General features: G+C 32.9%; 1 protein-coding gene and 1 long non-coding RNA gene across 5 annotated transcripts; one reads left to right on the forward strand and one right to left on the reverse strand.

Moving 5' to 3' along the window:
• The first annotated feature begins 812 nt into the window (after positions 1-812).
• On the forward strand, positions 813-27061 carry LOC106664214 (helicase domino). Of its 4 annotated transcripts, none has more exons than XR_002910722.1 (44): positions 813-1256; positions 4646-4755; positions 4822-5302; positions 5373-5515; positions 5982-6167; positions 7377-7517; positions 7591-7750; positions 7810-8033; positions 8091-8228; positions 8298-8364; positions 8420-8601; positions 8969-9064; positions 9250-9427; positions 9488-9625; positions 9696-9870; positions 10035-10221; positions 11119-11255; positions 11312-11498; positions 11570-11770; positions 11845-11998; positions 12055-12138; positions 12388-12561; positions 12623-12780; positions 16018-16197; positions 16268-16933; positions 16990-17186; positions 17274-17388; positions 17456-17569; positions 17641-17853; positions 18004-18228; positions 20114-20149; positions 20216-20378; positions 20567-20811; positions 20876-21012; positions 21104-21485; positions 21552-21710; positions 21833-22258; positions 22321-22413; positions 22471-22593; positions 22672-22791; positions 22847-22975; positions 23353-23490; positions 23645-23773; positions 25355-25452. XR_002910722.1 is itself a non-coding variant. In XM_014389706.2 (44 exons), exons 2-44 carry the CDS (start codon positions 4654-4656, stop codon positions 25574-25576), a joined length of 7695 nt encoding a protein of 2564 aa, XP_014245192.1. In that variant the 5' UTR covers positions 814-1256; positions 4646-4653; the 3' UTR covers positions 25577-27061. The 4 variants fall into 4 exon arrangements, 3 of the variants coding, with proteins under 3 accessions (XP_014245192.1, XP_024084967.1, XP_024084966.1); XM_014389706.2 differs by lacking the exon at positions 23353-23490 and adding an exon at positions 25565-27061 and having other exon boundaries at positions 814-1256; positions 25355-25492; XM_024229199.1 differs by lacking the exon at positions 23353-23490 and adding an exon at positions 25565-27061 and having other exon boundaries at positions 814-1256; positions 22850-22975; positions 25355-25492.
• On the reverse strand, positions 1073-2228 carry LOC106664215. The gene is made up of 2 exons (XR_001340144.2): positions 1696-2228; positions 1073-1623 (listed from the first exon to the last, which is right to left on the reverse strand). It is a non-coding gene; the product is annotated as an uncharacterized LOC106664215 (long non-coding RNA).
• Positions 27062-27869: the final 808 nt, after the last annotated feature.

The following is a 27869-nucleotide window of genomic DNA, read 5'->3' on the forward strand; positions in this document are numbered from 1 at the left end:
GACTACTAAATACACATATAGATTAAGATAATAAGACTATTTTATTGCGAATTAATAGTTTAGAAAGAATAGGTTTTTTATTAAGCTTGTTAAACTGCACCTTATAATTTGGCTATTAAAAAAAACTCTTTAATTTTATTTATTTATTATTTTTCTTTTAAATGATTAAAGCACTAATTGAACTTTTGAATAAAAAAGACATTATGTTCATAGAAGTGCATCAAATATATATAAATCCAGAATTCGAATGCAGAGGACCAATTAAAAAAAAAAATCAATTTTGATTTTTTAAAATATTTTATTTATTTTTTGAATTCAGAAATATCCTTATTTACTCATGTTCAAATAAAATTGTGCACACGCATAGGCACGGTTTTAATTGTCCTAATCTGACCTTTTTTACTTCATCAATAAACTTGGATAATTATTCAAATGAGAAAAATCAATTTTAACTGAATAATATATAGTAATTTTTATTTTATGAACTAATTAGATCTAAAGAATTTTCTAACCAATTTCTTAACAAAATGGCTCTCAGTCTAGACTTTCTAACATTTTCTTAATCAATATAATTAAGTATTAATAGCACAAAATAGTTTTCTATTGGATGAATAAATTAATGATTCATCTTTGAAATTGTCCATAGTCGATTTGCATTAGATTGTTAGTTTTATTTTTATAACTTTAATCAATTCAAATGTTTGAATCTAAAAAAATAATTAGAGTAAATTAATTAATGTGTTTGACCCTGTTGGATTTTTTCTTCTAACAGAGGGTAAAATATTTATCTTACGTGTATTGTTTCAAATAAAATTTAATAAGGATAGTGAGAAGTTATGGTCTGGTTGAAAACGATAAAAAAAAGGAAATGGGAAATTTTGTCGTCGTATCTGGACAATGGATTGACAAGATCGGTCGGGAGCAGAGACTCAGCTCAGAGAGTCAGTCACCACTGGTCTCGGGCCTTGTCAGTCGCCACAGATCAGTTTTCACTGCTCACTTCAGTGCTCGTCGACGATAGCCTAATCTCTCGAAACTCCGCGTCGAGACGGGTGCGCCGCCATGTTTTCAGTTTGAGTCTCGCCCCGGCCCGTTCGCGTCTCTCGCCCGTCCTTACTCCTCGAAAGTTTTCGACGACAAATGACAAATCGGCCGACATCTCGATAGAAGAATGGTCCATCCAATTTTAATAAGGACGAAATTGAAGGAGCTCGTAGATTTCGGCCCGGCTAGATGAAGAAATACGTGAGAAAATGGTGAGTGGGACGGCCGTATATCAGACCGTACCTTTTGTTATCCAACATGGCCGACCGGCCCTGGGCACACGGCTCTCATCCACATCCGAAATCATTTTCCTCGTCGGTTTCCGACTCCTTTCCAGGCGGATGCGGCCTGTTTTCATCGTTTTTCTCGCTTTTTCGACAAGGGACGCCTTTTTTCGCTATATCCCACTCGTTCCGGTGCAAAATCGAACGATTTAATTTTTCCGCCTTGTTCGATTTTAAATTTGACACTTTTTCCCCAATTTTCTTCAAATACTGATTATCGTAGATAGCAAATTGTTTTTTTTTAACATTCCTGACTACGGCTATATCATCTTCGGCGTCCTCTTCTTTTCTCCTCCTGAACAGGAATGACATTCAAATACAAGAAAATGCTCAACTTTTTGTATATAAATATTAAATCTTTTTATACCTTGGAATCGTTGAAAATCGAAGCAGCTGTGGTTTTATTTCTCACAAATTTGAAAATCAATTCATTGGCCGACTTTCCGTGAATTGCGAACCGTGACGAGGACGTTCCTGATCGTAAGTCGTATCCCATTTTCGGACCGCTTCCGCCCGGTTTCTTTTTTTCCCTACAGCTGTTGAATTTTCTATTTTTCCCAGTAAACAATCCTCACAGGCTTATATTATTAATATTTGGTCTTTTTCTACTGCTGGAAAGGCTTGTTTCTCCCTCTCTCTTTTGTACTTGGTTTTTTATCCCTTAGCTCCGTTTCAATTTTGTTTTCTTTCTTCTTTTTTTAAAAGATTATTGCAATTTTAAAAACTTTTTTTAAGCTTTGGGGCAAAATTTCTTCTTGAGCTGAACCAGGGTGTAATTAGTAATATTTTTTCTAACCGATACACTTTTATTTTGGTCACAGTTTGTTATTTTATTGTTTTGAAAGTGAACATATAAATTGATGCTATATTTGTGGATGCTGGACAGGTAGCCATTTAAAAATTAATTCCATCTTTTAGACAGTTTTCATTTTTATTTAATTATTAAAATAATAAATAATTAATGATCTATTAGAGTAATAAATAATTATAACTGCCTTAATTTCAATGACAAAAATGTAATTGTTAAGCAGATTATTCCAAATTATATAGCAAAAGACAAGATTAATATTTTTTTATCTTTAAATAACCTTAAAAAAATAAAATAAATTTAAAGGAATTGTTATTATTGAGTTTAGATTTGCAGAATACAGTCAACGTACTGTTCATAATTTTACTTGCACTGATCCCAAAAGTACACATTTCCTACTGTCCTTAACTTAATATAAGTTTAAACTATTGTATATATTAATCCTTGTATGCATTTAATAGACATAATTGTCTGTATTAATTACACTTTTTATCTAAGGTCTTGGTTGAGATGAATCCCATAGTTTTGAATCTTGCTCGTGTCACTAGCTAGACTAGCTTTGTCATCTTCAGATAAAAACTATAATTAATTTTTCTATTGTATATATTTCAATCACTTCTGAAAATCCTGGACTGCTTTCGACGATTAATAGTTAATTTTTTGTAGAACTTGAGCTTAATTTTGATAAATAATTTTAAATATTACTGATCATTTTCCACCATTCTGTACCATAATCGTGCACTTTAATTCTGGAACTGTTACTTAAATTAAAAATAAATATACGACTCGTTGCCCCTTTTATGTTTTGTTTTCAATGTTAGAAGTATCGACCACTTTTTCACTCATGATCACTAGATCAAGGTATGGTGTTGAAAAAAAAAGAAAAAAAAGGAAATTTGAGATTGCCTTTAAAAAAAACTTAATTATGTCAATCTGTAGACATATTTAAGATATTGCTCTGATGATGACCTTAAAATAGATCGAAAGCTTGGCAATAACGACTGAATTTCCTTTTGAGATTTGTTCGTTAGTCATTTTTGTTTATTTTTATTTTAAGTAAATTTAAGTTTAAAGTTTTTTTCCCACTATAATTTTGTAGTTTAGTCACATCTTATCAGCCATCTTTGCTGTTTTAGTCTGTCAGACACATTTTGGCATTTTTCAGAAGATTTTTATTAGGGACATAAACAGGGCAAGGCATGACATCGGCTCATTCAATTTTACATTTGTGAGGACAGTCCTATTCATTGTTCAATTTGACACAGGCTAAATTAGCATAAATTGTACGAGTCGGTGTATTATCCTGACTAAATGTAATTAGACTTGTTTGGATATTTTGCCATCTGGTGAAAACGGTCGGAATGAAATGATCAAAACTACTGACAAAAGTTAAATGTACATAATTAACCAAATGATTAAAGAATTAAAATTATGAATCTTCCTGAATTTACATCAGGTGATTATATTTGATTATGATATATAAAGTTTTGCATTATAAAATCAGGGATAAAACCCATTTGAAAGAACAGAAAAACACTCAGTTCCTTCATCCAGGTTTCAAGGGATATATCACCTTCATCAGGATTTAAAAAAAAATATTATTATTAATAATTCCTTAGATTAACAAACATAAAAATTTATGCACAGTACTGCATCTACTTACAGTACTAAAGCTTATGGTTTCATACATAGTGAATTTCTGAGTTGATTGCAGAATGAAATGTCTTGATGAAGTGGATATATTCTTGAAAGCTTGATAAAATAAGTTTTTTTTCTCTTCAAATATCCTTGATTTTTCATATTAACTTTCTATATTTAAAGCTTATATAAATTGTGATGAGTTAATTACAAAATTCCAGGATTTAAACAATAAAAATGAGTATTTATTTATTTATTTACAGGCACTAGCCCATTTTATTACAATAATTAAAACAAAGAACGAATTTTTAAAACATGGAAAACATTGAAATATTGAACATTGATAATAATCGTAAATTGATTATTTAATTAATTTTAAATTTATTATTATTTAATTGATTATACATACATGTATATAACCCCAACAACAATCAACCAGCACATCCAGTATTCATACACATATACACACACATAAACTTAGGAAAATACAAATCAAAACACAAGAACACAAATTTAGGATCATTAGGTTTGACAGAACTTGTTCATCAGTACCGATCAACAGGTTCATCACTCCACACACCACATGGAGATCTCTCACAATTCTTAGTTATAAGTCAAAATAAAGAAATATTTATATTTATGCAAAAGTTTCCATCAACATTTACATGGATTGTGATAAAATATTGTCAGATAGTATCCTAAGAGTTGATTTCTGAAATGACTTCTAATTATTGCTTGATCTAAATAATCTTGATCTAATCAAAACAAGACTATATTTGAAAATAGGGATCCATTTTTCAGTTTGTCAACTTGTCAGACATGTTAAGTTTGTTAAGTTTTCTTTTAATATTTATTGTGCTTTTTTTTCCAGAATTTGATATGAGTGAAACACATTCTGGCTTGGTCAAGCCACTTCTTCAAAAGCCCCCAACAGTAGGAGCTCAATTGCTCCCCTTGGTTCCTGCCCCAACCACCCAACAGGTACCTTATCATTTATTTAAGGTTTTTTTTTTAAGCTTGAATAATTTTACTTTTTTGTAAACATAGGGTGCACCAGCGATGACACGGTTGGGGACAGTGAACCAAGGGGGGTGGATTCCGGTGAGATCGGCGTCAAACAACGGAGGAGGAGACTCGTCCATGATGTCAGCGCTGCTGAATCAGGCCAACTCCCACCCAAATTTGACTAACACGCTAACCTCGCCCAACTCTAGAAAGCGCAAAACGACCACAGATGACCTGGTCGCATTGCGCAGAAAGGTGGCTGAAAATCACAGTTTACAGTTGAAGAGGCTGCAGAGCCGCTATGCCGAAAACTCAGCTTTGTTGTGTTTCCTTCAAGGCAATTTCAGTATCAATGAATATGCCATTTGGAGGCAGAGACTTCCACCGGGGCAGTTAATAAATTTCCTTAAATTGAATAAGTTAAACCCTTCTGACGAAAATGAAGATTTGTTCGAAATTTTACAATCACAAATAAAATCCTCAAATCAGCTTTCTCATTCCCCTCCCAAGGCTAATCAACTAGGTAATTATTTTTAAATATTAAAAAAAAAATATTTTGCTACAAAGTTTTTGCATTGATTTTTTTTTTTTAGATCAAAAGTTTATTTTGCCTGATAAAAGTTCAAGTTCTACTGCAATTTCTAAAACTTCAACTCCTACAAAGAGCACTAGTCATGGAAGCCTGCCTGAAAATTCAATTTCAAGTCAGGAGCAAATTGTTGAGCGCGCCAAACAGGTATTTTGTTATTTCTAAATCATTCTAAATTCTTTATTTATTAGGGGGTGCTTTATTGTTGTTAAGATATATGTGTGGTATTTTGACCGTTAATTAATGATTATTTGGAGTTTATGAGATGCGGTCTGGTGTGACGTAGGTTTAGAAAAAAATTTTCTTTATAATTATGATTTTACATCTTCTTTATAATTATCATTTTATTATGACTTTATATATATGATTATAATTTTTAAAATTTATTTTTTTTATGATAATTTGAAGAACAATATCGCATACTACATATTTTTTAATGTTCGGGTTATATTCCCATCTTTGTAATACATATATAATTAGAACAGCAATTTCAGTTATTATTAGATGATGAAGATGAGTTCAAATCCGAAATGTTTAAAAATAAATGTACTGTAATTCTTATTAAATGAATATATTAATTACCCTGTTAAACATGATTGGTTTTTTTTCTCAGGAGGCGTACGTTATGCAGAGGATAGGCGAATTGCAAAAGGACGGTCTGTGGGCTGAGAAACGGTTGCCAAAAGTGCACGAACTCTCAAGGACAAAAGCCCATTGGGATTATCTTATCGAGGAGATGACTTGGCTCGCTGCTGATTTCGCACAAGAAAGAAAATGGAAAAAAGCAGCTGCAAAAAAGGTAATTTGTGGCTTATTAACAAATTAAAAAAATATATGGGGCTGAACTATTTCAGACTCCTGTCAGAAGGTTTTGGCAGTTGCTCCTCTGCTTTTTTCAAATCAAAGCATCCCTTAGACAAATGATCGTACAATCTAACAAAATTATGGTGACATCGGTGTATAAAATGCTCCAAAGCAGTGGAAATCTTTCCTTCATCGCTAAAGCCTAGTACGCACTAGGATTCTTTGAATCGATTCATGTTGCGGGGCTGCATAGATTCATTGTTCTGATGCAACCCCGACTCTGCTCCGCGACAAAGAACCGTGTCCAGACCAAGATTCAGATCACATTCATCAGTGCCTGCAAAAATGACGGAGGAACTAGCTCTCTTGGGAATTTCTCTTGCTCTTTTTTGCATTGCACGTAGTGCATCCAATTGGAAGTGCATTAAAAAACTGTCCTTTTAAAGTGTGCATTTCTTTTTTCAATTCCTGATTTCTGTATTCCGTGAATGATATATCCATATAAACACCGATGGGAATGCATACCTTCAATAAACTGTAAAGTCAACTCGGTACTCCACAACATACCTTTATACAAGACACTATCAAAATCTTCAAGAAAACACTCACTAGAATGTCAATTAAACAAATTTAAGCAAGAGCGCTTGTTCCGATTCACGTCCGCACTAGCAAATGTTACGCAACATTGAGTCAAAGAATTCCACATCAAATGGGATTCAAGAGTCTGAAAATGCTAGCCTACAACACACCAGATTCATCTAATGAGTCGGGGCAGCCTGTACTCAGACTAGACGCAGCTGAGACTCTCCGGAGATTCAAGAATCCCAGTGCGTACTTACCTTTTCTGAATGGCATACCAAAACTTACCTGATTAAGTAAATAAACCAAATACTTTGTTGGTAAATAAAATCTACCAACTCCTTCAACTTTGATGTCACATAGAATTCTTTTAAATTTTCCAAGGTCAAGTTTTAGGATCAAAACTCGGGCCTGTTCATCTTCGGCCTGTCAAATTTGTGAAGCAGTATCACTAAAAAAACAACAGCTGCTGGCAAGATGTCAATGATGCCTTCTTCAAAGGCTTCAATGAAAATATTTTCCCTAAATATTTGATTGCAAGAGATGTGCTTATTGTCATAATGCTTTTGTAGACAATTTCACTTATATATATTTAACGTTTGCGTTGTTTAAAATGTGGTTACAGTGTGCAAAAATGGTGCAGAAATATTTCCAAGAGAAAGAGGTTCTTGCCCAAAAGGCTGTAAAAGCTCAGGAAATGCAGTTGAAGAGAATAGCTAGTTTTATAGCTAAGGAAATTAAAACGTTTTGGGGAAATGTGGAAAAGGTATAACAGTGGATTTTCAAAAACTTACTGCATAAACTAATAATAATTTATTTAATTTTTTGTTTGTTTTTAGTTAGTGGAATTTAAAACCCAAACAAGGCTTGAGGAGAAAAGGAAAAAAGCACTGGATCAACATCTCAGTTTCATCGTTGACCAAACTGAGAAATATTCCAGTTTGGTAGCTGAATCTATGAACACTTCTAGGCCAACGTCACCAAAGCATCATTCAGACAGTAATACAATATTAATATTCCTTATTTGAATTCAAATATATTAATTAATTTCTCAACAGTGGAATTTGAGCCTGAAGGGTCTTCTGATGATGATGAAGAGACCATCGCTAAAGAAGAAGCTCTGTCGGCCATTGACAAAGAATCTGCAATAGAAGAGATTGATGCTTTGAAACGTGAGAGCGAACTTCCTCTTGAAGATCTTCTTTCTGATTATTTATCAAAGCGTGACTCCCTTGGTTCACCGACTTCATCTAAGTACGATGATGAAGAAGATGATGAAGATGTAAATGTTTTAGAATTAAACTTTTTATAACTTGGTTTGATTTTTTTTTCATTGTAGGAGAAAGACATAAAATCATTGTCTGACAATGATTTTAGGGCCTCTGATAAAGACTCAAGTGATGATGAAGAGACTATTCAAGAAGAAGAAAAACTGGAGGGAAAGGTCAACTATAAACAGGAAATCGACGAGCTCAAGGTTTATATATCTTAATGTGTTTCTATGTGTATATATGTGTAACGAAATTTAAATTTATATTAATTTTAGGCTGAGGGTGATATGAGCTTGGAAGAGTTAAAGGCAAAGTATGGAGTCCAGGAAGACAAAATGAACAGTAAGTAATATACAAAGTAATAAATGATTAGCGATATTAATAGTAAGCATTGTAGGCTCACAAGATGAAAAGATGGATCTAGATGAAGATTCAGATGATATGGATGAGGATGAAAATGAATCTGAAGAGGTTGATATCGAAGACGACGAAGATATTGAGGAGGACCTGAGTGGAGATAGTGAGCTGGAAGAAGAATCAGGTCTGAAATCTCTTCTGAACGATGGTGTAAATATTGATGTGAGTATATATAGTTTATCTTAACGGATGTTAACAAAAAATGAAAACAATAATTAAAATCATTGCGAGATTACTTATTGACTATAATCATTTCTAATCATCCTGCCGGTCTGTCGTAGCTGATGATGACTATTCTTTTGCGATCGCAAATGAGCAGGTTGTGTTCTCTCACTCTGCTTATATATAAACCTGACTATCCATTAAAGATTGTGAAATTCCAAAACCAAGCGAGGTCGTGTTGAGCAAAATTTAAAGAAAGACCCATATTAAACGATAATCATACTTAATATTGATTGTGCCTGTTAACTGTTTATTTCATTTAGTTTAAATGTTTTAAAATTTTAATAATTGTTTAATACTGTTTCAGCAGAAATCATCCACTGATAAGGACAAGGAAATTAATGATGTTGCTGCAATTGCTGAGAGTCTTCAGCCTAAAGGAAATACTTTATCTTCAACTAGCGTAAGTTCATGACAGCACAAATTTTAAAATTGAAAGGAATTGGTATCTCAGGGACCAAAGATAGCTCATTGGTAGAGCAACAATGTACTAATTTGGATTTTGTGGGTTCAAGTCCTACTCGTGACACTTAATTTTTCATCTCAATCTCATTTAAATTAAAAAAAAAAAATGTTTGTTAATTTCAGGTTGTCACGAGGATTCCATTTTTATTAAAACACCCACTTCGTGAGTATCAACACATAGGTCTGGATTGGCTGGTAACCATGTACGAACGTAAATTAAACGGGATCCTTGCTGATGAAATGGGCTTAGGAAAGACCATACAGACCATAGCGCTAATTGCCCACTTGGCATGCGAAAAAGGTATGTTGGATTAATTAAATATTTAAAATTTCAATTTTAACAATGATCATCAATTTCCAGGCAATTGGGGTCCTCATTTAATAGTTGTACCTACGTCTGTCATGCTCAACTGGGAAATGGAATTCAAAAAGTGGTGCCCTGCTTTTAAAATCCTCACATATTACGGTTCACAAAAAGAGAGAAAATTAAAAAGATCTGGTTTGTTATAGTTTTCTTTGGTTCTTTCTTAAAATTAATTAATCAATTAATTAATTCATTTTTTCTTTAGGCTGGACGAAAACAAATGCTTTTCATATTTGTATTACTTCTTATAAACTAGTCATTCAAGACCATCAGAGTTTTAGAAGAAAAAAATGGAAATACCTGATTTTAGATGAGGCTCAGAATATCAAAAATTTCAAATCACAGCGGTGGCAGCTTCTTCTCAATTTTCAAACGCAGAGGTAAATTTTTTGTTCTCTCGAAAATTCAGTAAAACTGTAATTGCAACATTTTAAAATAACGATGTTTTCTTATATTTCTTAAACGTTTTCTTTTATATATTTATTATTTTTATATGTTCAAGAAGGAAAAATCATAAGTTTAATTTTAAAATAACCTCTTTCAGGCGGTTACTCCTCACAGGAACACCCCTTCAGAACAACCTTATGGAATTGTGGTCGTTGATGCACTTCCTCATGCCGAATGTCTTCGAGTCGCACCGAGAGTTCAAAGAATGGTTTTCAAATCCTGTAACCGGTATGATAGAAGGAAATGCTGAATATAATGAGAATATAATAAAACGATTACACAAGGTATGAATGTAATTGGTTTATATGGAAAAAAAAGAAGCTTTTTTGAACATTACAAATAGGCTGTAAATAAATGGCAGTCGTATGCACCAACGATCAATTGTTATGTCTTGTGATTATACAATTTTTGCAGTGGTGCTATAGTAATTTATTTTCTAAGTAGTTACTTTTTTTACATTTGTTTCTGTCAAGTGTAAAATTATACTGCTTATACAAGTTAGAAAAATAAATAATAAAGTTAATAAAATTTACATACCTTTATACAGTCGATTCTTGATAATTTGAAACCCAAGGGATCATAAAAATAGTCAGAATTCTCAAGAGGAAAAAATTGTTAAGAGTTTATATGCATTTTTCTCCAAGTTATTACTTAAATTTTACATATATAAAACAAAAAGTGGAAAGAGATCAACTATAAAATTGAAAATTGTTATGCATTATTTAAAAATAATTGTGAAGTTGTTTTTGTTTCAATGTGCCTGGCATCCTTTTTTTTAAAAATGATTTTCTGAAGTGAGTGCTGAGAAAACATGGACAAAACACTGACCGCGGAACATAATAAACTAAAGAAAATTCAAAGAAACTTTAGGCTGTAAGGAAGTAACCAAGAAGGCGAAGCAATTGAGAGGAATGTAACAAAGAAAAAGCACAATTTGTAAAGATGGGGAAGTGGCTTCATTTCAATTATTTTTTTCTCCCCTTGTTACAAAAAATATTCTTTATTACCGAGTGTATCAAAATGTACTGAATTTTTTCGATTTACTGACCTGCTGAGGAGTTAGTATAATCAAGAAATTTGAATTATCAAGTTTCATATTAACAAGAGTCGACTGTATATAAATATTACATAAATTCCAATACTTATATATACTCATGGATGTACTCATACTTGTGTTTAAGGTTCTAAGGCCATTCTTGCTTCGAAGGTTGAAATCTGAAGTTGAAACCCAAATGCCAAAGAAATATGAGCACATTGTAATGTGCAGATTGTCAAACAGACAGCGTTATCTGTATGATGACTTCATGTCTAGAGCAAAGTAAATATTTAACAGTTTTGTTTTAAAAAAGGGGCTGAATTTTAAATATGTTACAGGACAAAAGAAACGCTGGCATCAGGAAACTTACTGAGCGTCATAAATGTTCTTATGCAACTGAGAAAAGTTTGCAACCATCCAAATCTTTTTGAAGTTCGTCCTACCATTTCTCCATTTCAAATGGAGGGATTGAATGTCCCAATACCTTCTCTTGTATGGGGAGCTCTAGATTACCGGCCTACAAAGGTTCAAAAAATAAAATATATATGTCAATAAATAGCATAAACCAGAATATTTTATTACAAACTTTTTTTTAGGATGTAGATCTGTCTGCTTTAAATCTGCGATTGATTGATTATGAACTCTGGCTACTTGCTTTTATCGCTCACAGGTCTAGGAAGTTCAAAACCCGTTCAGAACTCATTCAGGGGATTGATGAAGCGCCTCCAGATCCTCCACCCTGTCCAAAGGGTAGAGTTAAAATTCAAATAAAGAGAAAGCCATACCCTCCTCCCACTGTATGTCGTTAACATACATAATATCACTTTTAAAATATAAACATATGTATTAATGGTTTCCATTAAATTTTTAGATAGTAGCAGCAGCCACAGCACAAACGCAAAACAAAACCACTTTTGTACAAGTGGCTTCGACAGGCAATAACCATAGGTACATAGCATCTCTCCCAGCAACAAAAGTAGGAACTTCCCCGATAATCAAATCAATTGTGGGCTCAGGAAATCAAGGTAATTGCCTTTTTTCTGTAATCAGATTTGGTATGTTACATTTGTCTATTTTTTAGGTGTGACGTTAAGGTTTGCTAATCCAACAAGTCAGCAGCCACAGTACGTCCAATTACTTCAGCAGCCTGGAGGAGGTGTAAAAGGTACTATCCTAATTTATTTATTTATTTCGTACATGCTAGTTCTTAAAACGGTCCAACAAGCTTAGTTTAGTGAACTTAACACTTTAGTCTGTGAAAATGCCACTTTTTATTTAGTACACTAGTGATCTTTTATTCTTCTAATCTTTTTACTTTTTGATGATTACGCTACCAAATTGTTATAGAAATTTTTAATTTTAAATAAAGTAACTCTAAATACTGTGAAAAATACCAATAATTTTTTTTTTGAAGCAATTTCAGTTGCTTCCTTAACAAGTACTGGCCAGGTTGTGAAAACGACTGACGGTACAACTGGTACAATGGCGAGAATTGTACCTCAGTTCACTTGCATAAATACAGCGGGTGGAAGACAGCTTTTACTTTCGTCACCTCAGGTCATACCTTCACAAGCAGGAGGGACAACAGGTTAAAATTTATTATAATTTATTTTATTTGCCGAGTTATGTTATTTTTTTTTTCTTTATAGTTATGACGGCAAGCGGTCAGAGGCTGACTGTGCTTTCGAAACAAGGCACCAATATTGCTAAATTAGTAAGCCCGACAGTAACACAAATAAACAGTGCAAGGCCTATCATGAGGGTTCCTCCTTTGAACATCACTACTGCCACTACTACAACTGTTCAAGTAATTATAAAATATTTAAAAAGTATTTTATTTGCTTAATAATAATAAAAAAACAAAAATATATGAAATAACATAAAATAACGGCATGGATAAAAATTGTCTGCCGAATTTATTTGCTTAATAATTTTCTATAGGAAATTTACTAAAAAACATCGTAAAAGTATGTTTTTTCCATTTTTTGATTTTGAATGATGGGTTGAGTCTTGAGAGTTGCAAGTTGCCAGTTAGCCTGTTGACTAGTTCAATTTGATCTCGTGTAACAATCTTGTTACAAGTTGGTCGAAATATCTCGAAAAACTATAAAACTAAGGAAACATCAAAAGTCTAAAAAAATTTCGTAAAAGTATGTTTTTTCTATTTTTTTTATTTTGAATGATGGGTTTAGTCGAGAGTTGCAAGTTGCAAGTTAGCCTGTCGACTAGTTCAATTTGATCTCGTGTATCAATCTTGTTAGAAGTTGTTGAAGGTTAAAGTACAATTTAACCTTGCTTTGTTCATTGTTGAGCAATGTTTTATTTATACCATTTACATTTTAGTGGTCTAATTGACCATGTTACTTCTTTCAATTAATTATTCTTTTTTATGTAAGTCTTGGTTAAGATAAAAAAGTCATGTCACAAGCGGGATTCGAACCCACGAACTTCGGCTAAATACACCGCTGCTCTACCACTTGAGCTATCGTGACTTCGATCCTCTCGGTCACGAACTCTCCATCTCAACCTAAAACCATTCAAATTTTCCCTCTTTTTGCAGTTTTATTTATATTTGTTCTTTGCATTTTGTTTCCTGTTTATTCCATATTATGGATTATTTATTTAATTATTTCTAAGCCAATTTTACATGATTAGAGGTTAAGATTAAATATACTTTGCTTTTTGAAAAAGATAGGTCTACTCACACAAGTTTTAAACAGCTATACGGATTTCGAGTGATAAATACCCACTTTTGCATATGATAATTTCATAATATATAGATGGAGGAAGGGTTGCATGAATAAAAGGTCCAGGGGAGATGGTGGGATTGAAACCCACGACTTGTGGGCCTACGGACCAAGAGTCTATCGCACTGGTCACTACCACGGTCCCCATAAATTAGTGATTCTCAACCACTGTGCTGCGGCAACTTTTGTGTACCGCGAAATTCTTAAAGTGTGCCACCAAATTTTAGAAATGTATATAGTAAAAATTATAATGCTTTTTTATTACAAGTAAAGTTTAAATTAAAGAAAAGTACTTAAATATATGAATATGTTAAAATTATTAAATAATGTAATTTAAAAAGAAAATTATTTTAACAGGAATAGGTATTTAAATCCATTAAAAAATTTAAGTACTTGTTTTGTAACGTGTTTTTTCTTAGAATCGTAAACTGGTTTTTATAAGTTGGCTCACATGTCAGGCTGCCCGTCCTTTGGAAGCGTTTTCATATGAATTTTCTTCGTCCGAATAGGGATGTTTATGTACGAATGATCCCATTGCATTGAAACGACATGAAGGTCAACTGCAGTCGCAATAATTCTTGCGTGTACAGACGAAAACAAAAAATTTGATTGGGTTCGTAATCTGTTTGTGATAACGAATACTTCCGTATTTGAATTAACTTTGAATGAAGAAGAACTAATTTCGCTTTCTAATAATCGAGATTTAATTTTAAAATATTCGGAAGAATCAATTAATTCGTTTTGGATTAACATTAGAAGCGATTATCCCATGATAGCCAAAAAATATTATTACAATTTTCTACATCTTATTTGTGTGAATTCTGATTTTCAGTATTAACCAACATAAAAACGAAAAAAAGATTGAGACTCAAATGTGGAAGACAATATGAGAGAGCATTGCCATTTTTACGACCAAACATAAATGAAATTATCAAAAAAACATCAAGCTCAAATTTCTCATTAAAAGTATTCTTATTATTAACTTGTAATTAATCCCTTAATAAACGCACTGTTGTTTTCGTAGTGCATATTATTTTACATTGAAAATTATTATCATAAACTATTTTACACAATGTATTATAAGTAAGTAAACTTATCTTATTCTTTGTGTGCCGCCAAATTTTGAAATCGTTAAGTGTGCTGCGATTAAAAAAAAAAAAAAAAAAAAATTACCACCAACATTAGTTCTAACCCAACAAGCTCAGTTTCAATCATCTGAAAAATGCGGATTACAAGTTTTAAATTGGGGGTAAATCAAAATTTGTTTTATTATTAAATATATATGTATATTTATATGCATGCTTGTATATTTATATGCATTTATCTCCATGTTTAATTTTACATTTTTTTCATTCAAAATTTCTCAAACCAATCTAGTTCCCTCTCTCTCTGTGAAACTGTGTAACACTGATGTATTGAAATTGAAATTGTGCTTTGTTTCATGTAGATATTCCTCTTTAATTTCAGAAAATTTGTTTAATTTAGACTTTTTTTGGTGATTCTATACTCTAAAATATCAGAAGAGTATCTGCCACTTCTTGTGAATAGGCCCTAGTTTAGCTTTTTTTTTTTTAAAGTTGAAAATTTTTTTTGTTTTGTTTTTTTAATATTTTTATTTCAACATTCTACTTGCTCAAATCAACTATGTGAATGTATAATTTTACAGGATTTTTTATATAGATTGCAATAAAAATATGTAAAAGCTATCTAAGTCCAAAAAATTTCTAAAAATCAAATATTTTTCAAGTAACTTAGGTCATAATTTTTTCCCTCGTGAAACTAATATCAAATTTCATATTAGCAACTATAGAGATCCTATAAATATAAATTGTTCTTTGAATTTAAATTTATTGATGTTTTGACCTCTAAATTTTTCTGATTTTTGAGAAATCCAGAATATTTGATTGAAACATCTAAAAGGATTTTAATATCAAAGGGACCATCCTTAATTTTAAATTATTTTTCTTACAATACATATTAAGATCGTATACAGTTGTGCTATAATCGGCGCTTTTTGCACGTTCACAATTGAGCGGGACTTAAAAAAAGCAGTTGGTTCATTGGAATTTTGCGTTGGCGGTGGATTTACAGGCCATTCTACAATTCACGTCAAGAGACGTGTTTCTATCTTCTGCCTGATGATGAGTATTACTTGAAATATGGGTAGCTATCTAAAATTTCTCTGAGTAGAACTATCTTTTCCAAAAAATGAATTGTCGTACTCATCACCCAACTTCAAATCATGTTTGCGTTTGTTTTATTTTTTGTTATTCATTTTATTAATTTTTTTTTTGTAGAATTGTATAACTATAGCGTCCAACAATGTAACTGCAACGTCAACAGTGGATGCAACAGTGTCTGCTGTACAGACGTCGACCTTAAATTCTATCACCCCAACCACAGTTAAAAATATGACTACTCGGAACAGCTCTAAAACAAAAGAAATTGACGAACCACCATCTTTGGGATTAAAAGATGTAATGCTCTTGTATTTATTAGATATTTGTGTTTTAACTTTGTTGATTGCTAATTGTTGTTTTTATTAAGGATATACTCACTGAAAGGAGGAGAAGGAGAAGACAAGAAAAACTAACCCTTATAAGCAGAGTTAATGAGATGAGGTGTAACGCTTTACCAATATACGGTGTGGATTTAATCGAATCTTTGTCACTTCAAGACAAACTTACCAAAGAAACAAACTGGTTGTGCACTGGTTATATTCATTGCAAACAAGCGAAATCACCAGATCCAAGTTTGTACTGGAATAAGACAGAAGCTCTTCAAAACATGATATATAGCATTGAAGAAAGGGTTGCTAACCTGTCTGATATATTCAACCGTTTTGTCATGTTTGTACCCGCTGCGAGTGCACCAAGGCCGTCTGCGCACGTCTCGCATCCAGCGCCTTGGAAATTGCACAGAGAACAACAAATGGAGATAGCACTCGAGGAACACTTAAAACCCAAACTCAGGCTGCTCCACCCGATTGCATCTGCTATGTCCACACTTTTCCCTGATCCACGGTTGATACAGTACGATTGTGGCAAACTTCAGTCTCTAGATCATTTGCTTAGGAAATTAAAATCAGAACATCACAGAGTATTAATTTTCACTCAAATGACCAGGATGCTGGATGTTCTTGAAGCATTTTTGAATTTCCATGGGCATATCTACCTTCGCCTTGATGGCACAACAAAAGTGGATCAACGACAGGTATAATTACAGTAAAATCCTTTTGTACTGGTATTCTAAATTTATGTTGTATTTAGGTTTTAATGGAGAGATTTAATGCTGACAAAAGAATATTTTGCTTTATTCTTTCAACTCGTTCGGGAGGAGTAGGTATCAATCTCACAGGTGCTGATACTGTCATATTTTATGATAGCGATTGGAATCCGACAATGGATGCCCAAGCTCAAGACAGATGCCACAGAATTGGACAGACGAGGGATGTTCACATATACCGGTATGTAATATGTCATATTACTTTATAGCTGAAATTTTTAAATTATGTTTTTTATTTCTTACTGGTTTTTTAATTAAATTTGTCCAGGTTGGTTAGTGAAAAGACTGTTGAAGAAAATATACTAAAAAAAGCGAATCAGAAAAGAATGCTGGGCGATTTGGCAATTGAAGGAGGAAATTTCACAACAGCTTATTTTAAGAGTGTAATTATTTATAATTTTACATCGTTTAGTGTGTTTAAATTGTTTCTTATAATTTTTGTTTTTCTAGTCAACAATTCAAGATCTGTTTAATGTTGACACAACAGAAAATGATGCTTCACGGCGCATGGCTGATGTTCTGCAGAAAGAAAGTGAAAAAAAATTGACAGCTTTAGAGCCCGCTGTTAGTAAATTAATATAAATAAATGAAATTAATTCTTAAATAAAACACACCTGTTTAATTTAATTTTTCAGTCTGTGACCAACCCAGAAGACAAGACTGCCCTAGGAGCTCTTGAAAGTGCATTGGCACAAGCTGAAGATGATACAGATGTTGCAGCAGCATCAGTAGCCAAAGCTGAAGCAGCGGATGAACTGGCAGAATTTGATGAAACCATTCCATTGGAGCAGCCAGAAGGTCCAGAACTGAGTAAAGCAGAAATGGAACTGAATCTTCTCATGCAACAAGTGAGTTTCGGAAATTGAAGAGAGATAAACTAACATAGTTTTGTATCTGTTTTATTAGGGCGGATGAAATTTTAAATTGTAGCTCTCAAAATTAAATAATACAAAATAAGAAATCAGATACAATATTTTAAAACTCATGATGTGTTACAGTTGTCCGGTGTCGAAAGGTACGCCATGAAGTTTATGGAAGAGACGGAAGCAGTCTGGTCGGCCGAACAGTTGGCAGCAGTTGAGGCAGAAATTGAACAGCAGAAGCGTGAATGGGAGCAGGGAAGATTGGCGGCTTTTAACGAAGAAGAATCTCAAAAGAAGAGACAAGCAGAGGCAGAAATGGAGGACATTATAACTTACTCATCCACGGATGCTAGAAATCAGGTCAATAGCAAACAGAAGCATTCTGAGAGTGGAAATAATTTTATAGATAGCTCTGAAACCCCACGGACTCGTTCACACGGTCGTGTTTCTATAGACTTGTGGACACTCGATGAATCGCCGATACAGCCAACTAAACTCGGCAGTGCTAGCAAAAAGGCAAAAATGGTTACAAAAAGTGTCTCAAAAAAGAAGCCACCTTCACCTCCGACCAGTCCCACTCCTCCACCTTATTCTAATCCTAATTTAGTCATTCGGACACGTCGTGCGTCTGCAGCATCGCCTGCAGATAGCAATCATGTGTCCAGTAACAAAGTGGTGGGCCGGTTGGGCAAAATTAAAAGGAAATCAGATGGAAGTATAGCCAGTAATGGTTCAACTTCATGATTATCTGCTGTGATTTGTCTGCCATTTTCTCATATTATTATTTTTTTCTTAAATTACGAAGTTTCTTAATTTATTTCTCTAGAGGAGTAGAAGTATTGATCTCAATAAAATTCTGTGAAGAAAAAAAAGTTTTCCAAATTAAGAGCCTAATTAGTAGGTTTTACGTTTCATGTTCCTTGAAAGGTGGTAGTTTTTCTTGAGGTGGAAAGAAGAAAGAACTCTTAAAGGTGTAAAATAATTAATGTAAATAACGATTGGGAATGCTTTTAGTGATTTTCTGATCAAACCTTATATTGACTTTTATGTACTATTGTTAAATTGCATGTTGTTCAAGTGAAAAGTGGGTCAGTTTAGACTGATTTGTTTAAATTGCTGGTATAAATTGACAAAAAATTTGTAGGTTCAAATGGCTACAAATTCATAGTGAAACTTGTAAATATTATAAATAATCAGTAATTTGTGGTTATTTGATTATTTTTTGTGTTTGAGGCTTGTAAATAGTTATATTCTAATCGTTTGATTAGGATTATATATTTTTGAACTGATGTCAATACTGTTCGGTATGATTCAGTCATTTTTGAACAATTTATATTTGAAAATATAATTTTTTATACTTTAATTTTAATATGTAAATAACTTTGATAGAATTTAATGAAAAATTGGCAGTTTAAAAACCCAAACTGGTTCTTTTAAACAATGTTTAGCCATGTTCGTTTGTAATTGATTTATATAAAAATGCAAAAGTGCTATAATGGGCCCGTTAAGGGTAATTTATTTCTATAATTTTTGGCAAAGTTGGAAAGTAAATCATAGGGTTGATTTAAAAAGACAGCGAATACTTTTTTAATTGAAAGTATAGGTTTATTTTTTATAATATTCTCATAACAAAACTATGCATTAACAAATAAGTCTTTAATTGTTAAAATGAACTGAATTGTTTAAAACAAATTAAATGTACTTTTATTAAAATATTAATTTTCAAATAATTGGCTCATTACAGGTTAATAAACTATTTAGTAAATCTTAAGTTACTGGGAAAAAATGCTTTTATTTAATTATGTTTTGCAAAACACTGTACAATATTTAAGAAATAAAGTAATTATTCTCTATGATGTGGTATTTTTCTTGGTAAATGAAAAAGTGAATGTTGGGCTCTGTTTTGGTGTTTTTTCTTCTCTGCTCTTGGTGCGCTGTTTTTGTAGTAAACTTAACTTGTAAGTTTACTTTGGAATGGACCATTACAAGGAGGTAAAAAACAACCTTTTATTCCTATATCTTCTTATTCACTTGTTGGCACCAAAACATTGCCTAATGAATAGAATTACCAAGAGAATTACGCACATAGAGCAAAGATTAACTACATCATCAAAACATGGCTCAACATTGGTGCAGTCACTCCTTTTTCCAGATTTTATTTTATTTTTTTCCATAACAAGCCAAACAGCAAGTTGAAAAATATCACTGGATTGTTAAACAATCTATAATTTATTTATTTTTACAGCTTTGGATTTCGGATGATGGAAAAGATTTGATGCCGGTATGTACAGTACTTCTGTCCCGTTTCTTTTGGACACGTGCAAATTGTCTCATTTTGAACTTTTAGATGTGGTGCCCGCCCACGCCACCTCAAGACGATAGCGATGTTTACATTGACCAAGCATTGGGCCTGCTCTATGAGCAAAAAGTAATGACCGAAGAACAACTTCCACCTGTGTTTGTAAAGAAAGAAAAGAAACGAACCCGTATTGAAGCAGGCCTCCCAGAAGGTGAGTAACATGTTTTCTTTTTACTCATAAATATCTTCATTTTAATATGTACGATGGATTGTGATTTTATACAGGCAAGTTAATTAACAGAAAAAAAAGAGTTAACTTTAATGAGTTTGTTATTTTGTACCATTACTTTGTCATTTGTAAAAAAAATTAACAATTTTTTTTTGTTTTTGTTTTATAAGGTGGAAGGGTACAAGTAAAGATGCGACAAAGGGAGGAGACATTGTTGCACGCACCCAGGTCTCTATTTGACCGCCCGACCCCAGCTTTGATCAAAATGCGCCAGGAGCTTCGTCTTCAAAAGTGCAGAGGATTAATTAGACCTTCAATCCAAAACTTGATGAAGCCTCAGCTACCTGTGAAGCCCCTTCCTGAACCTGATCATGTCCCAGAGTGGGTCATACAAGAGGACTGGACTATTCTTCAAGTGATTATCTTGAAAATTCTGAAAGGTGATTTAAACGATTTAATATTTTAATTTTATTTTTCAGGCGATACAAAACATCCAAGAATTAACTTTGAATTTAGTCGTCCTCTCTCCTGGACAGACTCCTAATTGGGATTTGGTAGCAGATATTGTGAACCTCACGGCTAGAACGTACCGTTCCCCTAAACAATGTAGAAACAGGCAAGTTTCAGTAATAAACTTGAGTTAAATCGAGAGATTTCCTTCTGGGTGTCTGTGGGGCTTAACTTACCGTTTTAATTAATTATTTTAGATATGAATCTGTTGTGATACCGAGAGAGGAGGGGAAGTTGGTTCTTGATAGCCCTAAGAAACAGAAAAAGACGAAAACATTGTACAAAATACCACAGATAAAAGCAGGAAGACCTTTAAGGACATCACAGTTGTACCAGCAGGACAACAACACTTCGATGACCCAAGTGATGAATACAAGATTCGATGCAATTCGTGCTGTGTCAAACAAGAGAGCCCCTACAATCAAACCACTCCTTGTAGACCCTACAATGAAAAATCCGAAGCATGCAGAGATATTGGCTGAGAACGCTATTGACTATGAAAAGCCCATGACACCGATTGAAGTTGCAGCGAAGCGAGCTGATAGAATTGCTAAGGAAAAGCAAGCCTTTGTCAAACAAGTAATTTTTTTTTTTTTAATTGAGAATTAAGTTAAAAATTGACGTTTACTTAATTATAATGAATAGGGCATGGCTGTTCCTGAGCAGCAGCTAGCAGTCTTGCGACTTAAGCAACAACTTCAAAGCAGCAGCCCAAAAACAACAGTTGCAACTACAACTGTGACGACTACAACGATTACTGCTCAAACCACAACTTCACCACCCACAAGAACTATTGCTGTTCAGGTAAAAACAAAATAGCAAATGTCTGCCATAAGGGATTCGACATGCTGCATCACATATTTTCTTATATTTGTGTTCATTCTTACATAAACATGTACATAGTGAAATTTTTTTCTTAAAATTAGGAGTTGACAACAACAGGCAGAGTGGTTGCAAGTTCACCCACCCAGAGTACTATAGTCGCACAAAGATCGCCTTCAACAAACATTATCTCTGCCCAATCGTCCCCAACTGTGACTACTGTAAAAGGTTCGACGAAGACTATCAGTGCAGCCCAGTTGCAGATTTACCGACAGCAGCAACTGCAGTTTAGGCAGCAGAACCTTCGCGTGCTCCAATCGAGAGGAGGTGGTACTGCTGGACAGAAGATTTCCGTAGCAGTTCCTACAGGCACTACTACACAACGGATGCCTCAAGTCAAAGCAGCAGGAGTCACAAGAACAGTGTCAGAATCTGAAGTTGTCGCTCTTTTTAAAAGGCAACAAGCTGCAAAAGTTTCAACGGCCACTACGCTGACTTCAGCACAAATCTTAGCACAAGCTAGTTTGCAGGTAAATCATTATTAAAATAACAATTTTTTTTTTTTAATGAAAATGGCAATGATTTTGAATAGGCCCAACAGTCTGGCAGTACAGGAGTAGGACAAGTTACAACATTGGTCAAAACTATTCCTGCCTCTTCTATACCAGTGGGTGGACTTACTCAGGTAAAAATCATCATAAGCCAATCATAAATTGTTGGTTTAAATAATTATTTTTGATAGATGAAAGCTCTTGGCACTAATATTAAACAAGGAACTGTGACTCCACAACAAATCAAGTCTATACAGCAGCAGCTAATGGCACAACGAAAATTAGCCCAACAGAAAGTCACACAAATTGGACAGGTAGCACTTGCATAAATAGTTGTGCAAACGTTTTAAATGATTTTAACAATTTATTTGGTTTAATTTATTTTCCTCTAGGTAACCTCTAAGGCTGGAACAACTGCTCAGCTCATTGTTCAATCACAAAAGACAGTCCCAACTACAATGACAATGCAGCAATTCCAGCAAGCGATCAAACAAGTTCAACCCCAGCATGTTGTAAGTCGATAAATTGATTTTTTTTCTTATAAGTTATTAAAAAAAATTATTATAGCAGGTAGCACAAGGAAGCTCACCCCAAGTGATATCACATTCTGTGTTTACTAAAACGCAAGGTGGATCTCCTGCTAGGGTGATTCCTGTTGCCACAAGCTCCCAGCAGCCTATCAAGCATGCAATTCAGGTAAAAATAAGAAAATTTTGCTCTTATTTAGTATTTGTTTAAATGTTTTATATCATCTTTATGTTATTAATTAATAAATTAGCCACTAATAAGTTTTGAAAAAATGCAGGGCGGAGTAAAATAAAAATTCCGCAACATTTAAAAATTAAAAAACCTTTGAAAGGTCACAATTTTCTAAAGACCTAAGAGGTTAAATTATGCTGCGATGGGTTGATAGGTCGTTTTAAGGGGTTCTACTGCTTTCCCCCAAACTGTGGATATACAGTTTAATAAAATGTGGAGTCCTAGTGTTCACCGTGATTACCATCCCAAATGAAAGTTTTTGTAATTTTGTATACTTTAGTTTTAAATAGATTTTTTCTGAATGCAATTTTTAGGGTAGGCTAACTGCATCCAATGATGTGCAAAAGGGTGTGAACAGGGGCCGCTTCACTTCGAAATGTCAAAAGGACTCTAACTCGAGATGTTAATACAAGATAAGAAAAATTGAATTTGTTCGAGAAAACCATAAATGTGTATGTATCATTGTTTTTGAAGTAACTTGTTCATGAAAGAATTGGTTAAAAATGTAGGTAATATAATGTAGGGACATGAAATTTCAACAGATCCAATGACTATGAGAGAATTTTTGTTAGTTTGTAATGTTTTTAAAATTAACGTGTACTGTAGGTAGTAAGCGGTAATTCTAGCAGTCCAGGAAGGTCAGTGACAATAGATGCTTCAGGGAGGACAACTCAAACGGCTTTAGCAGGAGCTCTCAAGACAGGATCGGCATCTCAACAAGCCATTCTAACTCAGGTAAATTTTTACCATTTTTAATTTTCAAGTAAAGAAAAACTTGATAATTCGAAGTCCAATGGACTACAAAAATAATTTGAATTATCAAGATTTTCGAAGTACCAGGAGGAATGAAAACAAATTATTTAGAGTTCTTATGCTTTTTTAAAAAGTTCTTACTTATGTTATGTATGTACAAATAATGAAAAAGTTTAGATAGATCAATTGAATGAACATTTTTATGCATTGTTTAAAATAAAATCATGTAGCAGTTTTCAATGTGGCCTGGCATCCTTTCTCTAAATGATTTTCCAAAGTAACCAGTTGTTACAGGTTCCTCCTTGACAGTGGAGATTTTTTTGTTTTGTTTTTTTGTGGGTACTTCGCCTCTAAAAATTAACTAATTGGGGCCACACTGTTTTTCCTGGAAACAGTGAACGATGGGGTGAAATAAAAAACCAACAAGAAAAATAGAATATCAAGCCCTCTGCATTGCAAATAAAATGGTAAACAAAAAGGAAATAAAACAAGTTCTCTTCTTCAATAAAAAAAAGGGGAAAAAAAGAAAAAGAAACTGTCAGTTAACAAAATCGCATTAAAAAAAAGCTTGAACCTCATCCCAGTTCTTTCCCTTCTTGTTCCAGGGTGGTTCTTCCTTCGCACAGTCAAACTCTCCATTCCATTAATAAAACAAAGTTCACAATAATAAAAAAAGCTTGCTCCCTTTGTGACTAGCTTTCAGGCTGCCGAGAGGAACTTAGGTCTTTGCTTCAGTTTTCTTGCTTCCGTGCGTAAAATCCGAAGTTTTAGCATTCCTTACTTTAAGACTTAAGAAGTTATTATTATTATTATTACATTTTTAAGTTAGTTATTTTCAGTTTAATTTTCTTTTAATTTACAATCACGGAGTGAAATCTGCCAGCTGCCGATTGAAAAGTTCGTACAGAATCTAGCAGTATCACAGTAATCTAAGTCATATTATCCAAGGGCCTTGGGTTATGTTGAGGGTTTAGGTGCCGCAATGCTGGGTATTGAAAATAAGATTGGCAAGGAGGACTACACATCTGTTCACCTCAAGTATTGGGGTTTTATTTAATTTTAGTACATTTAATTATTATTACTGTTGGTGATTATTCAGAGATCGTGAGATGCGGTCTGGTGTGAAGTAGGTTTTAGAAAAACATTTTCTTTATCGTGCCAATGTTTCGATCTTTATTGAGATATCTTCAGGGCTCAAAGTGGTTGTTTTCTGCATAATTGTGCCATTCTTGTATGTCATGGGCACTCTCACACGAAAAAAAACTAAGTCTAAAAGTCACAAATCACCACACATTATTATTGGTTTTGCGGCCACATCAGCACGCGCTCAATTTAATGGCACCTACATTAACAATATTTGCTACGGCGTTTTAAAAAACTAAGACGTCATTCATCTACATCAACTCGTTGAAATTTAGTTCTTTTGAAAATTATAAGCATTTCAGTTTTAACATGAGTTATCTGATACCAAAGGGTTAATTAAACTATAAACAACTGAATTTACATTATTTTAAATGTTTCGTTTTGTCTGGATCACCTTAAATTTAGATAGTTTATTCCTAGGTGTCAGCAGCAGTAATTCAACCGGGACATCAGATTACTATGAGACAACCTGTACGAATACAAGCAGCTACAGCACCACTTGTCGCAGTTGCCGTTTCCCAAGCACCCACAGTCTTGACGCTTCCACCCCAAGATAACGTGAGGAGACCTTTTTATTTTTTAATTTATTAATCATGACTGCAATTGCTTATTAACTGATTTATGTTTCAGAACCAGTCGTAAAAATACAGGAAATGCTAGTTACCACCCTAATGCTAAAGTAAATGTCTCACTTTTCACTCTTGGAAAAATTAGGTCGACATATTGATTAATTTTATTATTTATTAGTTTAAAAAAACCTGAAGTACTTTTGAATGTGTTTTCTTTACTGCAATAGTTGTGGTTATATTTTTATTTAATCTTAAAATGATTTTACTTAATTTAAAAAAAGAGAAACAGTTACATTATAAAATTTAAAATTGTATATACCTTTGTATTAAATGTAAACGCTCCCTTACTCTGTAAATAATAATTTATTTCTTTGCAAAGTCTATCTGCATAGAAAGTTCAGTTTGTTACATTTTGTTTTATTAATAATAAATCATGTCAGTAAATTATGTTTTAACTTGACATTGTAATGAAACATTGAAAATTGACTCTTGTTTTCTAAATTGTAAAATAACTTTCGTTACACATTATAAAGATAATATTGTTTGTTGCTAGTCCATAGCTGATCGTACTTTGTGTACAACAGATTTTGTAGATATTCTTTTTACATTATGTTAAATGGATCTTTTTTTGCATGTAAAAATTCTAATTGAATTTCAGTATTACACTTTTTAGTTGTGCTTTAAATATAGAAACACTTTTAGTGATGAGTTTTCACTTCAATAAAATGACATGTTATTTTGTACTATGTATTTGTACTTCTGCTTGAAATAGTTTTCCTACAGGTCTTTCATTTATTAATTTTTTAAATTTGAGTTAGTAATATTAACATTGCTATAAACTATTGATATGGTGAAAGATTTTAAGTTGAAAGAATATGAAGAAAGTAATTATAAATATAATTAAATAGATAGAAGGAAGCAATAATGAAAATTTATTTTTATAACTATTGATTAATAAATTTTTCAGAAATGTGTATTAATTTTCTTTATCTTCTCAGACACAGATTAGATTTTTGCACAATGTTTTTTCTTTAATGTTCGTTGGAAGTTCTCCAGATTTGGTATCACATGGACTAGAAAATTATACAAATACTTGTATAGATGTTTGTAAGCTGGCTTACTTTTTTTTACAGTGAGCCAACTGTAATTGATGTAAATACATTTTTATATTGTTCACTTATGTTATAAGTATAAATATGTAATATAATTTTTCATTTAAATATATCACAAATGCAGACCTTTAATTTAATCAATTTAACTACCTAATTGCTGTATGAATTGTAATTATTAGGATGAATAATAGATAAAAACTGTCTAATGAATACCTATTCAAAAACAAAAGCAAAGTAAGCAATGAAGAAATATATAAATGAAAACTAAAGAAAAAGATCAATAGAAATCAACTGCCTGAAAAAGTTAGACTGTCACTACAGTACCACTTTTCCCATACATACACATTTCGGACTGGAACAAATCCTTAAACATATTAATCAACAAGATTTCTTTGTGTGTTTTTGTAAAATAAAATATTCTTGAATTATAATTAATCTTTATGTAAGATATGGTTGAGATAAAAAGTCAGAGTCACAAGCGGGATTTGAACACACGACCTTCGGCTAAATACGCTGCTGCTCTAACCACTTGAGCTATCGTGGCTTGGATCCACTCGGACAACTTCCCATCTCAACCCAACCTTTTGAATTTTCCCTCCTTTCTGCCATTTTTAGTAAAATTCAAAAATATAATGAATTATTATAAAATAATGAAAATCCAAGATAAATTAAACATTTTTAGAAAAAATCTTTAAAATATTTTCAATGAAACAAAAAACAATAAAAAATAAATCCCTACAACCTTTTTGTCAGGTGGACCCACTTGGCACAAAGGGAAGGTACATTTAAAAAACCGGCCTCACGCCATATCAGTCCCAGGGACTGCTAACTTTTTTTAAAATAATTGGTCATTTGTACTTGAAATAATAAGAAATGGTCAATACTTTTACTAAGCTATAACCTAAGGATACTAAAGAAAACCAAGATTCTGATGATGGGGGTAAATAAATGAACATTCAAGTAAACGAAAATAAGTAATATGTCTACTTGTTAATTTAAAAAAAAGTTTTCTGCCATAACAAAATAAATTAACAGATGAATAGATTATTTATTAAAATAAACAAATTATCAATTTTATCTCTCTTATGTACAGAAATTAACATTCAGCCATGAATATACCATTCATCTGGTGAAAAATTCTCATTTGCGCCTGAGTGTGAGATATGCAGAGGTCCCTTGGCACGTTGGTGTTAATTAGTTCAAAACGATAAGACCCAGCTAGCCATGCATATCTGATCAGTTGTAAACAATTCT

The sequence above is a fragment of the Cimex lectularius genome, unplaced genomic scaffold (assembly GCF_000648675.2).
Source record: "Cimex lectularius strain Harlan isolate CLEC.00 unplaced genomic scaffold, Clec_2.1 scaffold98, whole genome shotgun sequence".
NCBI classification, from domain to species: domain Eukaryota; kingdom Metazoa; phylum Arthropoda; class Insecta; order Hemiptera; family Cimicidae; genus Cimex; species Cimex lectularius.